The sequence below is a fragment of the Haliaeetus leucocephalus genome, unplaced genomic scaffold (genome assembly GCF_000737465.1).
Source record: "Haliaeetus leucocephalus isolate CR32 unplaced genomic scaffold, Haliaeetus_leucocephalus-4.0 Scaffold93, whole genome shotgun sequence".
In the NCBI taxonomy this organism is placed as follows: Eukaryota; Metazoa; Chordata; class Aves; order Accipitriformes; family Accipitridae; genus Haliaeetus; species Haliaeetus leucocephalus.
The window spans coordinates 1,458,648-1,472,625 of record NW_010972529.1 but is presented as its reverse complement, the minus strand read 5'-3'; the positions used below and the strand labels follow the sequence as shown (position 1 = coordinate 1,472,625).

Here is a 13,978-nt window from a genome sequence, read left to right as displayed (position 1 = left end):
CCTGCATCTTAGCAGCCCTTTTGCTCTAAAGGGACCAGCTATGATTTTGAACTATAGTTATCTTGGCTATCATCTGTTCCATGTGTATTTTAGGACAGGGTTCCAAGCATAAGAAGCTGTTTCTTCCTACACATCTTAGAGGTGAGACAAATTCAGCATCAGCTCTCTCTCCACTGTTGGTTTATGTCCAATAGAGGAGCCCTCAGTTTGCAGACTCTCTAGGAATTTTGCATGGGAACCTTACATTGGTATATTGGCTCAGCTTGTTCTCCCTTTCACTACAGGCACCCCAGCATAGTCTTTCTGCACTAGAGGGGCAAGAAAACTAGTCCCACAATGACTTGTAACTTTCAAGTTCTCCTCTCCACAGGCTAGGCTTCACATTGTGTTTCATACAAATAAAATCTTGGCTCCTCCATGCTACAGCAGCAGCTGCTTACATTCAGTGCATTTTTCACAACAACCTTACTAAGAAAATGGGCAGTCTTATGTGTTCTTGTTACCCTTCCTTACAGTCATCAGCAGTAGCACTTGTGCAGCTGACTATATCAGTATGCCAATCCTTCTGAAAACTTGCTGAGTTTATTTTTCGGCCACACCAGCAACTGACTATAAAGTGAGCATTAGAGTAGCTGTTGCATGGCAGCCTTATTTAGGCATAAGATAGTTCCCTGACTTGATTTAGCCTTCCACTCCCTTTTGGCTGTGAAATAGAGTAGCACTGGCAAGCGTAATAAAAGGATTAATTATTGAAGTGGCTTGAATTTCAAGTGCAGTTCTCCTTTCCAGCTACTCTGAGACACACAAGCTGTTGACTTTCCAAGAGGAGTCTTAACAGGGGCTTCAGTTGAAAGATTCCAGCACTCTGTATCATGCTAGCTATCACTGCTTGGTGTTTATTTTTAAGGCCATTAGAATGAGATGCAGTTCACTGTTGTCAGGCTGCCATTTTGAGAGCATGGAGACTCTTGAAGGGTGAGGATGAAATAGATGCATGTAACAAAAATGAATGTAGGCATTCATAGTCTGTAGACTACAGACCTGCTGCCATACTTAATGTCGTGGTTTAACCCCAGCCAGCAACTAAGCACCACGCAGCTGCTCACTCACTCCCCCCCATCCAGTGGGATGGGGGAGAAAATCAGGAAAAGAAGTAAAACTCCTGGGTTGAGATAAGAACGATTTAATAGAACAGAAAAGAAGAGACTAATAATGATAACACTAATAAAATGACAACAGTAGTAATAAAAGGATTGAAATGTACAAATGATGCACAGGGCAATTGCTCACCACCCGCCGACCGACACCCAGCCAGTCCCCGAGTGGCGAATCCCTGCCCCCCACTTCCCAGTTCCTAAACCAGACGGGATGTCACATGGTATGGAATACACTGTTGGCCAGTTTGGGTCAGGTGCCCTGGCTGGGCATGAGAAGCTGAAAAATCCTTGACTCTAGTCTAAACACTACTGAGCAACAACTGAAAACATCAGTGTTATCAACATTCTTCACATACTGAACTCAAAACACAGCACTGTACCAGCTACTAGGAAGACAGTTAACTACATCCCAGCTGAAACCAGGACATTAATTACTTCAATATTCATTTGACTTTTTACACTTGATATTGGGTAAGGAGCACAATTAAGAGCACAAAGAGCTGCAACAGTTAGATTATGGTTTCCTGAGGTTATGAGCTCCTTCATCCACTGTACCAGGTGCAGGTGCCCATGCCCTGGCAGGGGGCTGCAGGGCAGCCTCTGTGAGGAGAGGCCGGGGCTGCCCTGAGCTGGACCCAGCCGGTTCCAGCCGGCTCCGACCCACCCCCCGCAGGGCACAGCTGTGGGGAAAGCCTGTGTAAGAAAGGGCAAAACACTGCCCGGCTGTGAGGGGAAAAGCATGAGAAACAGCCCTGTGGGCACCGAGGGGAGAGGGGGAGGAGGGGAAGGAGATGCCCCAGCAGGGATCTCCTGGAGAGACCACACTGGAACAGGCTGCCCCCTGCAGCTCATGGAGATGACCATGCTGGACCTCCACACTGCAGCTGTGAAAGCCCCCAGGCCAAAGCAGGTGGATGTGTGCCTTGAAGGAAGCTGCAGCAGGCTGGAGCAGGTTTTCCTGCCAGAAACTGCAGCCCAGGGAGGACCACACAGGAGCACTTATTCCTGATGGACTGTAACCCACAGAGGAGCCCCATGCTGAAGGAGCTCATGAAGGACAGTACCCTGTGGGAGGGGAAAAGCATGCATAAGGAGCAGCAGAGAGGAGCTGTTATGGACTGACCACGACCCCCATTCCCTGCACCATGCGGTAGGGGAAGTGGTAGAGGAGTCCGGAACGAAGGAGTACAGCTGAGCCTGGGAAGAAGGGGAGATGAACAAGGTGTTTTAGTTCTTGTTCTTGTTTCTCACCCTCCAACTCTATTTTTAATAATTAATTTTCCACATGTTGAATTCATTTTGCCTGTGACAGTAACTAGCAAGTGACCTCCTTGTCTTTATCTCGACCTGTCAGCTTTTTCAACTTACTTTCTGACTCTGTCCTGGCAAGTAAGGGGCATCTGGCAGCTAGCCAAGCTCAGCCCCCCACACCCACACACTGTCATCCCCACACATGCACCTCCATTATTGACATACTGGGAACAACCATGTCACACTAAGTCCAAATAAAATGACAGTTAACATTTTAACAGTGAGTACATTTATTTGAAGTTCTGCACTCCATAGGACACAGTTCATAACTTAAAGGCAATAGAGCAAAACATTGTGACAGGCTCCAACTGCAATATTAAAAAACTCACATAATCATGTCACTTAAGAAGTACAGTTAAATAGTTCAATCATTTTGATCTTCATCCCAGTCTTTCCTTCCTGATGGAGGTTTAGGGCCACCAGCTGGTTTTGCCATAATGATCTTGAAGATAATAGGGAAGTAGAAAAAGATAAGGTTAGAATCAGACTCTTACTCCAGCCTTACTTACTCCAGCCCTATGATGCTGACTGTCAACATTCACTAAATTCATGCAGTTTCCCTACTCTGAACCTAAGCCAATACATATTATTACCCATCTAACTGAGATATTCACAAATTAATTATTTTTTCTTGAAAATGGCAGAAGCTGAGCCAAAAAAATGGCTTTTACCTCATTTTTGCATGCAAATTAAGACTTCAGTTAGTCTACATAAAGTGAGTGCTTAAATAGGCTAATGAGTGACTGGTTTACAGGATGCACACTACAGAAAGCAGAATTATCAGTGCTATTGTTCTGAACTATTGAGTCTAAACATCACACTTCAAAAAGCATAAAGTCCAATAGTCCTACCATGTTAAAGGCTTGTTTTCTGCACTTGCTATAGTGACAAGTAAGGTAAAACTAAAACTGCACTTGTGATCCCTTCACTGAAAATTTAGTTTTAGGTGTAAAATTCATTAGCAAAGGCACAAATACAAAATGTAGCAACAAGCACATGTAAGACAGCAGCACTACATGTCCTCAAGAAAGATATCATCTGCCATATGCTTGTCAATATACTCATGCATGCACTCACATACACAGATAACTCTCTCTGCTAGAGAAACAGAGCTTACTGCATACTATTTTTCAGGCTCATCTTTCCAGTCATCCTTATCCCAATGTCCTTGTTGCTTAGGGGCTTTTGGACCTCCTGCTGTTTTTGCCATAATAATCTACAGAAATTTTACATGCAAATACGTTTTTGCTAAAGTTCCACAAGATATATAAAGTTAAGATTTGTCATTAAAATTATAACCTCTGTTTTTCCTAAAAGTTTGATTTTCATGTAAGAACAATATATGAGAGAAGGTTTCTTGTGTTAAATCTTTCTCCTACAGAAGTTAGGATAACTTTCTGGATACAAGTATCAACTGTCAAATCTTAAAAGAAAAGAAACATTCATAGGGCTCCCATGGAAGCAGCAACATTGCAACATTGCCAGCTCTTGAACAAACTGCTTCCTGGCTTTCAGAAATAAACAAACCAGGTTTTCAAGTATCCTATTTTAATGCCTTACATGCCTAGAAGAATCACATATTTTGCATTAGTGTTCTGCATGCTGAGTTAAAGGTTTCAGTTCAGCACCCAAGTTACTTGTAAGCTTACCTGATCTACCCTTAGGACAGTTACTGCTGCATTTGTAGCTAGCTTGATACCCCAGGATTTTCCAAGGTATGTGTCTAATACACCAGCTTCCAACATATCCTTCACAGCAGCAGCTTCAGCCTATCAGATGGGGAAAAACATTATTCAAAACTTTCTCAGGCTTCTACCTAGCAAGTTATTGGGTTTTCGAGGTTACACATTTAGAACAAATTATCACTCTTCTGATCTCATCTTTTCTCTTCAGAAAACCTTCAATCCTAATCCATTAGCAAGAGGACAAAATAAGTAATTACTAAAGGCTTACTCTCCATCACACGTTAGCTCAGTATCTCACTTTACCTCCTACATAAGGCCACTATACTACATTGAATTTAACTGCTTGCTGATGAAAAAAACCCACTTTGGTATTACAATTCTAAGAAGTTATTCTTCTAGACTGTGCAACACAGAGCTTCAGTGATTTCAATTAATTCGTAAATACTTCATACTGATAGAAGTATGTTTACATATAACCCTGTACTGCAGAGCACCAACTAATGTGAGAGACTATTTACCTCAATATCAAATCCAACATTTTTATTCCCTTCCTGATGCACAGCATAAAGTTTGGAGATGACCTCATTAGCCTTTACTCCAGAGTTTTCTGCCAGTGCTCGAGGAATGGCTTCAAATGCCTCAGCAAACTTCTTGATGGCATACTGGTCAAGCCCAGGACAAGTCTAAAGTGAAATTGAAAACCACATCAGCATTTCAAAAACCTTAGGGAGGTATTTCCCCCCACATTCTTAATTTATTTATATGCATTAATACACATATGTATTTTGATATAAAACAATATGTATATATCTTTGTAAGTCACATATATATATTTAAGTACATATATGTTTGTGTATATAAAAAGTCAAAAAGCCCATTTGCTATACCTCTCCATAAGATGTGATCTGCTTGGCTAATTCAATCTCTGTTGCACCACCTCCAGGAACAAGACGTTTATCCTGTGAACAGACCATCCCAAAATGCAAAGTTTTGCTTAAAGCATCACATCAATTTTTACTTTCTAGAATTTATATCCTCTATCAAGAGGAACGCAATAGAACTTTATCCCATGCAGACTTACTAAGAATCTGCTTCAGAACAAACATGCATTGTAAGAGAAATTCCCCAGAATTTACTCATTCATTCCAAATGTCTTTGAAGAAAAATAGCTTCTTTTGTAAAAAAGAAAATAATGCAGTGGGGTTTGTGTCTGAGTTTTTTTTGTTTGTTAGTTTTAAAAAAAGTAATTTCAGCTCTTTGCTTACTAATAATAGAACTCCTAGATTTTCTCATCTTTTCCATTAACTTTTTGGGAAATATGCAGGAAACCAATCTACTGTACACTAAGTTTAATATGTCAACAGGTATCACGAGGTGTTGAGTGTTTTTGTTTTGTTTTTAAATTAAGCATTTTGTATATCCTTTGGCAAACCAACATCACTTAAGAACTCCCAGTCTTTTAAAAAGAAAAGTAATCATCATAAATCAGAAGTTAGGACAACTCCTGGAGACAATCAAACGCAGTGTCTATGGCTGTTTCTGTACTCTAAATCAATGTGCACGTGTTGTTATGTACAGGACATTAAGCATCAAATGAAAGTTTAACATTTTTTGCATGCCACCTTCTGAGTAAATACACAAACATTTCCTTCTGCATTTAAAAAAAAAAAAAAAAAAAAAAAAGGAAAAAGGAAAAAAGTCCACAAAAGCTGTTCAGAAAAAACTCTGAAAAACTGAATTCTTCCATCTATAAAGTGTCTCTGTAGTATGTGGAGGAAGCGTGTCTTGCAAACTAAATTGCTGGTTCATTGGTGACAACCAGTCAGTTCCTCCTGATCCCCAGTGACAAACAAAGCTATCTGGCTTTTCTTCTGTGCCTGGTTTCCAAGGAACATTACAAAACATTTAGGGAAATAGTCAACAAAGAGCTGACTGTCATTAGAAAGTGGTAGAACTAATCTATCTTCAAGAACTCACCTCATTACTGGAAAATTGCATGCAGTACATGCTGAGCACCTTCTTTTATGTACATTGTATTCACAAGGATGTCGGCAGCTACCTTCTCTACACAGCCCTCTACACCTCAAAAGGGCTCCAGCTAACAATGTAAATATCTGCTACAGCCTTTGTAGCGAATGAGCACAAAGCAAGCCTGAGTCTTGCTTCAAACTGATCCATAGCTCAGTTTTGATAACTGAAGTGTCCTGGTTACTTACCCTTGTGAGTACTTTGAAAGTATTTACACCATCATCCACTGCTCTCTCTATGTCATCCATCAGATTGTCTGTAGACCCACGAATGAGTATAGTAGAAATGGCACCATCCTCCTTTTCTGTTCAGACAGACATGTGCATTACTGAATTAAGTTTGTTAGATGTAAAACACATATGAACATCACACTTCTAGAACAGTAGCATTAGGAGTTCTAAAGAACATACATACCATGCTTAAACACAACAACTTGCGTATCCCCAACCTCCGACAAATACACACTATCGCAGTGACCCATTTCTTCTAGAGTAGGGGGAGTCTGGAAAGAAAAACAAGAGTTAAGAGATGAACCTGCTCATCAGCTCTCTCTCCCTTCTGCTCCTCATTTGAAAAGTCCATACCAGTCTGGGGAGGGCTGTTGCACCAACAGTTTTGCACAGTCTTCTCAGATCCCACTTTGAATTCAACCTTTAAAAGCAAGTTTCCAGAATAAATGTTAACATACGATTAAACATTCTCTTAACCTGGAAGCATTTTGTAAACTAATGACTCTATCAAAATTTACTGCATCAAGTTATAAAATCCACTCATCTATTTTTTTCAAGTTATAATTTTCTATTTTCAGGGAAGCTATGCAAATACTATTTTCTAAGAATTTAAAAACAAGTAAGTAGTTCAAATACATGGAAATTATCAAACTTCATCTTCTAGTGCGTAAGACTTGAACTGATGTTTACAACACCTCTAAAATGATCCTTCTTTGTTATGCAAGAGATTACAGTATCATGCTCCATTTCCAAAGTTCAAACTTTTTGGACACCACCAATAAAGTTACAGCTTTCAATAAAGGACCACTAATTTGTGTGAGACCTGAGAGCTGCTGCTAGTAATTGGACTTTATGTTGTGCAGAATGTAATTCAAGGATGTATAAACATGCCTTATTTATAGACAAGAAGATTCAAGGTCCACAAAAATGACAGAAAAGTATTAAGAATTAGTTCTTCCATCCATCAATACATTAGTGATGCACGGAGGCATATCTCATCGTTGCTAAAACATCACATGAGAACTGTGACCAGGAGGGAACCATTATGGTTTAGCCTTATATGCCTTTGAAGCCACATCCCTCTTTACTAGATCCACAAATTTTGATATTCTTGATTTCAGTTGTGTTATAAAGGCACTTAAACCAGAATAACAGTATCACATACACAAGTAACTCCCCAATTAGCTGTCTATATAGAGGTGAAATACTATCAAGAAACATAAGCTATGAAACAACCAAACCACAGCTCAGGTTTTGATCCACTAGAAAACCAAATAGTCTGCAATATTTTCTTTCTAATTCACTTGAGAGGCAAAAGACAATATGGCAAGTACATTTCATAAACCTGGTAGATCAGATGCTTTTATGCTCTTCTAGTACTTACCTGACTAACATAAGATTGTATTTGTTGGCATAATGAAGTGCCATGTCTGCCACTTTGCCACCTGTTACTACTACATTTGCACCACTATCAGCAATAGCTTTGACTTGCAAATCCATTAGATTTTCTTCTCCCTTACTGAAATTCATCAGTTCTTCAGCATTCTTTATAAGTACAGTGCCCTAGTAAAACACATACACTGTTAACAATTCAGCATTAACTACATGCCTAAAAGTTTTTGACAAATGATTTTGTCTCCCAACCTGTCCATAAACCTCAAGTCATCTTATTTTTAATACTACTGCCACCCTTCCCAGGCAATGGGGTAAAACATGTCCAAAAAACGGCAATTCTAGCATTTCTAGACAACCTTGAGGTTCAGACATTCTATCACACAGTTTGGCTCAAATAACCCAACAAAAACCAGTAACAACTCCCCAACCCCAAAAACCCTGTATAGCAAAATTAGGTTCAGACGTTTTCTATCAACTTTTTTAAACTAGTGAACTCAATATTAACAAAAATATCTTAATCACCAAGTGTCAAGAATATTTATAGTTAAGTCTAAAAATAAGAGTACATGAGCATAAATGGCTATCTAACTTATTTTGAGCTTTAACATACCTTAGTTTCAGTTATCATACCATCAAAAGGGCAGGAATACACAGCTATTTTTGCATCTTTGACAGAAGTAACATCTCCTTCAGTTTCTTTTTTAAAAACCATGCCATGCAGTACTGAGGAAGCAGAGATACCAGCACCCTGAAAGGAAAGAAATGGAATGGGGGAATATATCATATCAATAATATGATCATTTACTGTCAGAAAGTTGCATTACCCTTTATGAAAAGCAGTCCTTACATTCATTTGAATGTAGCAATCTAAGTTTTCATTGCAGCATAAAGAAATAAGACTTAAGCTGACTTAGCAACATCAAACATTGTCTTACAGGTTCCCTTTTTAAGATTAGTTGGCGGTCCAGGTTAAGGCCTGTGACATTCATTTGCTGTGCTCAACTTGTTATTTATTTACTAGCGAGTAAAAAACACAGGGGGAAATTCCTACTACATATAAACTTGTTCCAAACCTACAAACCATACTGAGGCCTGACAAAAAGAATGCAAGATTAGACCGCTACATTTCCGGCAGCCTGCACCTTAGCCTAATCTTATGACTGCTTCTATAACAAAATCAACATCCCTGTGTATAATTTAAGTTCATGTATCTGATTTAGGGTAAACTTTCAATATTAATGATTTTTGTTTCTGAAAGCTGCTACTCAGCACTAAACAAAGAACGTAAACACCAATTTCCAAAACTTATTACGCATGCCACAACACAACAGAGATTAGAATAGAAAAGACACTTTCAAAGTTTAAAGATCTAAAAATTAACTTTCATTGAACTGTTTACCTTAATAATACAGCAAAGCTAGCTACTTGCTAACTTACCACAATTTTGCACACTCTGATATTATCAACGTTGAAATGACCAGAATCAGGAAGAATAGAAACTGTTTGGTGAACAAAGAAAGAAAAAAAAAAAAAAACACAAAAATAATGAATTTGTATTGCTTAATGCATAAAGTAGAACACCACCACCATAAATAATGCCTGGAGTTTTTCTGAAGTACTAAAATGTAATGGTTTGAGATGCCTGCCTAAATTTAAGGCAGTTATAATCTGCTAATAACCTGCATCAAGAGAAACAGAAATTTTGTTTTTATAATGTAGTAATCAGAAAGCAATATCTATTCAGGCTGCTCAATTAATTAAGTCCAAATATCCATTTACATTCAAGAGTGAAGTCTGACCCAGAATACTTTGAAAAAACACTTAAACTAGACATGAAAGTATTTTCTTGGAAAACTAAATGGAGGAAACAACACAACTACAGTCCTGCTTCCATTGTTCTGTGGCTGAGACTAGTAACAGCTTACCTGAAGTGTAATACATCTTCCAAATGATAAAAAAGAGGAAGAAAGATGGGGTTCTGCTTTAAAAAGACTAGAAAGCTAGTTCTATAAATGTTTAGTAGAAAACACAGACCTTTCCTGAGCCACAACGCCAACAAAGAGTTCAAAACGAGAAAGAAGGTTATACTCATTTCAGAGGCTAAAGCTTTCCATCCAATTCAAGCTGATAAACTAACCATACCTTTTATCTTCCATGAAGACATTAGTAATTATCATAAGCAAACCTACTCAGTTTTTTAGATGCATGCACTCATCTGTTCTTGTCCACTTACCACAGGCCTGAGCAATAAGCTTTGCCAAAAAACGTTCATTGCCATATTGTTTGCTCATCACTGAAGTGTGCAACAAAGATGCCACTTCTTCAACATCTCGAAGGTTCTTTGCAGAACAGCACACCAAATCTGGAAGAATTTCTAGGGCTTTCTTGCAAGCCTTTTCATATCCTTCAATCACCTGCGCAGCAAACAATAAATATTCACTACACCATTTCACTATGCATTCATACTGCTTCCATCTCCTTCTCAAAGGGCCATAAAACACTAACAAATGCAAAAGCTTACAAGGGAAGCAAGCAATCACAAGCAGCAAAACATATACTGTTCTTCCATACATCACTAAAACATTAGTTCAGAAAGAAGCAGACGATTCATAACATGACGCAAGAATACTGACCAATGGCAATCTGAATTCAAGTGATGTGAATTGTAGTAACAATATAACTTGCCTCTGAGACTGATAACCCCATCCTCAGAAGGTCTTCTGCTAACTCCAGAAGAACTCCAGCAAAAACAAGGACAAAGTTTGTTCCATCTCCAACTTCTTGCTCTTGCATGTGGGAAGCCATCACAAGCATTTTTGCAGCAGGATGCTGGACCTTTAAAAGAAGTTACACATCTTAGTTACTAATATCCCACCTAGACTACAGTTCCAGGTTTTTCCTATGCATCCAGTATAAGCTCTTTTATTTCAAATTGTATCTAGAGATACTAAGAATGCACAAAATTGGAAAAGAAAGCAGCACAGATTATCTTAATTGGCTAACTTCCCTAACAAGCAAAAGTACAAACATTATTAAAAAAACAAAATAAACTCAGAGAACTGAACATTCCCCCTACAACATGAATTAGGCATCCTTGATACTGGTTCTATGCTATTTTTACAGGATGCAGTGGCTTCATAATCAAGCTCTGCAACAGGAAAGCTGCCTGAAGTTTAGATCTCCAAGCTGAATTCATATGTGTAACACGCAAAATAGACGTCTAAATCACAGTTTAATTCTAGTGTTTTTTCTGCTTAAAGATTGCACTGCTTTCCCTTTCTTTCAAAAGAAATGCAATAAAAATGCTGTATTCTTGCATGTAACTAAAGCAACTGTCATTTTATCCCAGAAAGTAACATGCAAGACTCATTAGATTAAGTAACTAGTCTGCAAATAATTTTTTAAAAACAGAACTGAGACTTCCACCACTATTCTACTTATACCAAACACTAACACAATGCATTAAGTAAGGAAATAGTTACATTATTTCTATCAGTAAGTATAGAATTCAGTAAAATATTATTTGTGTTGTGATACAAATGTGAATTTGATAGAAAAAGTTAGGACAGGTCAGTCTTTCCACACTTTTACTGTATTCACAGGAAGATGCTGCTATATCCTCAAGCTTCTTAAATCCAGTTAATGTATTCTAAGCAGACAGGAGAAAGTGGCAACCACCAACACTGGGAGATTAACACAACAGCTATTTCAGAGTTTTCCAAACACTGTATTGTCTAGACAAACCCTCTTCTAAATCTACACTGGTTTGGGGGGAAAAAAAAGTAGGCAATTATTAAGCATCTCCTGCAACTACTTAATGTTGCTTTACAAAAAGATCTCTACTCCTCACTGTGGATATAGCTCATTGACTTTACTCAAATGCAGTGAAAAATGTAAATGATTTACAAAATGACATCTGTAAATTATCTGACAGGGTGACATGTATTTCTTTATTAACATTCAGAACCATAGCAGCCCATGAACAGAAACACTAGTTCACAACCGACATCTTCTGGAGCAAGAAAACTTACCTCCAGCTCTCTCAAGATAGTAGCAGCATCATTTGTAACAAAAAGCTTCTCCAGGTGATTGATAACCATTTTGTTCATTCCTAACGAGGGGGAAAAAAAAATTAAAAATCATTAGGCAAACATCACTTTGTACACAGATACCATTTCATAACTTTCAGGTATATCTCACACATTAAAACACTAGCCCTATTTATAATTTAAGAACCTAAAAGATTTTTACAAAATGACACTTTGGAGCATGTTACATTAAGGAGAAATCAATAGTTTCTGAATAAGCAGTTTTCTCTTCAAAAATATTAGTATATCATTTAATTAATTGATGCTGGAGAACACCTTTTGTTTTGGTATATCTGACCAGACATGGTACGGTTATGTTCGTTATGACTATCTACCAAGTTATTTTCTTTCCCTTAATTTTTGTGGGTCTTCCATATAGCAGTAAGACAGCAAAGAGGACACAGTAACTAGTACAAAAACCTGGCAAAGGCAGGTACATTGTGCATAACTCAAGAGCTAACCAAAGTCTAATCTGTATAGCCACAAAGACTATATTTAGAGTTCTACAGCAAGTCCAATGTGTCTCCTCAAGAAACAAACCGTTGCTTCTTCAAACAAACAGTCAAGGTAGGTTTAGCCTTCAAACATAACATTTTGCTCAAAAACACTACAATAATGTTAGGATTTATTTACCATTTGGTCCATAAGCTGTACGGGTGGTTTGAGCAAGTTCTTTGCATGCCTGGATGTTCCTATAGACAGCTTCTTCTAGTCCTGAATAATGCTAAAAAGAAAAATGTTCTGCTCAGAATTAGGCTTTCTAACAAAAAAGAAAGGGATAAACTAGTCATTTCTCATCAAAGCATGAATAATCTACTGAGTCCATGAAAGTTTTTGATTAATTTAGATTTGGTATTTCACTTAAAGTTTAAACAGAAACTAAACCTTACCCAAAGACAGTGAGAAAAGAACTACAGTGTACTCCTTCTCAACTAGGCAGCTCAGCAGGCACGATAAGCTTCTGAACAGAAAATTTGAACAGTGACTCAATTTTCAATATAGTTTGCATCTCTTACGTCTTCCAAAAAAGTTAGTGGCATGCCAAAGGGAAACAGAAAATAACCAATACCAGATTGAAGAGAGGCAAGGGTTTTGTAAGCATGCGTTTTTGTACAAGCTTCTTTATTCACAACTCTGTATTCCACAAAATTCATTTAACTCACTTGTACATTCAAACATGTGCGATTTGAAAATTCAGAAGCAGAACGATTCATAAAATATTTGTGTTTGAGAAGCTGATCAGCCTGGCTTCAGTTTGGAAGCCTTAAGAAAAGGAGGGATCCCCAGAGAGGGCAGGGTAAAACGTAATGTGTGGCCCATAAGAGAACGGACAAAAGTACTCTCTAACAATATATAGTCTCTAAAGGCAAAACAAACATCTCAAAATGCCACCTGCTTCCTTGTTTTGTAAAAGTCTGCTCTTGCTATTCTGGCCTTGAATTCTCTATTAGAGAACCAGCATCTAGGCCGCTTTGTTTCCCTGCTCTCCCCCTGCCCCTGACATGTGCCACTCCTTGTCCCCCAAGGAAGATTCTGAAGAAAAAAAAAAAAATAGAGGGCTTTCCGAGCTGCTAACTTCACTGTCCTTTCTATTAACTAACAGCAATCAGAAATTTTCTTCCTTTTATTTTCCCATGCAATTCAAAAAAACCCACCACCTTGCTTGCTTTCTGTCCACTTTTTCAAAGAAAGCTTCTATCAGGCACAGCACTTGCCTACTATCAAAATCTTCATTACGTTAATGTTAAATACAATGAGAACGGATTTATGGAAAGGAAATGTATGGAAAATAGTACGTTAGTCTACAGCGCTGGCCGAGGCACTTTTCTTACGGGCACGGCCGCAGAGAAGGCGTCAAGGAACGTACAGAACAAGCGGGGGACACGCATCCGAACAGCTAAACCTACAGGGCCCGGTCGCATGCTGCCGACCACGGCCTACAGACGGTCTCCGAACGAAACGCCCTCCCGACATCGCCTCCACAGCCGAGGCACGAGCCGGGCACACAGCTCGGGAGGGAGCACCGGCCCCGGGAGCCCACGCAGCACCCCCGCGGCGACGAGAACCGGGGGCCGCGCCGACGG

General features: G+C 38.8%; 1 protein-coding gene across 2 annotated transcripts in view; it reads right to left on the bottom strand.

The window, feature by feature from the left end:
* Positions 1 to 2,680: 2,680 nt before the first annotated feature.
* CCT8 (chaperonin containing TCP1, subunit 8 (theta)) overlaps positions 2,681 to 13,978 on the bottom strand; it is an 11,696-nt gene continuing 398 nt past the window's right edge. Inside the window, exons 2-15 of one of the 2 annotated variants that reach the window (XM_010585289.1) lie at positions 12,528 to 12,618; positions 11,838 to 11,917; positions 10,492 to 10,641; positions 10,040 to 10,220; positions 9,244 to 9,305; positions 8,417 to 8,554; positions 7,796 to 7,974; positions 6,766 to 6,832; positions 6,596 to 6,683; positions 6,370 to 6,485; positions 5,041 to 5,112; positions 4,672 to 4,836; positions 4,118 to 4,237; positions 2,681 to 2,910 (exon numbers count right to left, since the gene is read on the bottom strand). In XM_010585289.1, the coding sequence (XP_010583591.1) occupies positions 2,833 to 2,910; positions 4,118 to 4,237; positions 4,672 to 4,836; positions 5,041 to 5,112; positions 6,370 to 6,485; positions 6,596 to 6,683; positions 6,766 to 6,832; positions 7,796 to 7,974; positions 8,417 to 8,554; positions 9,244 to 9,305; positions 10,040 to 10,220; positions 10,492 to 10,641; positions 11,838 to 11,917; positions 12,528 to 12,618 (1,587 nt within the window). In that variant the 3' untranslated portion in view covers positions 2,681 to 2,832. Of the gene's footprint in view, positions 2,911 to 2,934; positions 3,685 to 4,117; positions 4,238 to 4,671; positions 4,837 to 5,040; positions 5,113 to 6,369; positions 6,486 to 6,595; positions 6,684 to 6,765; positions 6,833 to 7,795; positions 7,975 to 8,416; positions 8,555 to 9,243; positions 9,306 to 10,039; positions 10,221 to 10,491; positions 10,642 to 11,837; positions 11,918 to 12,527; positions 12,619 to 13,978 lie in introns of those variants that run through there. The other variant, XM_010585288.1, reaches the window with a different exon arrangement.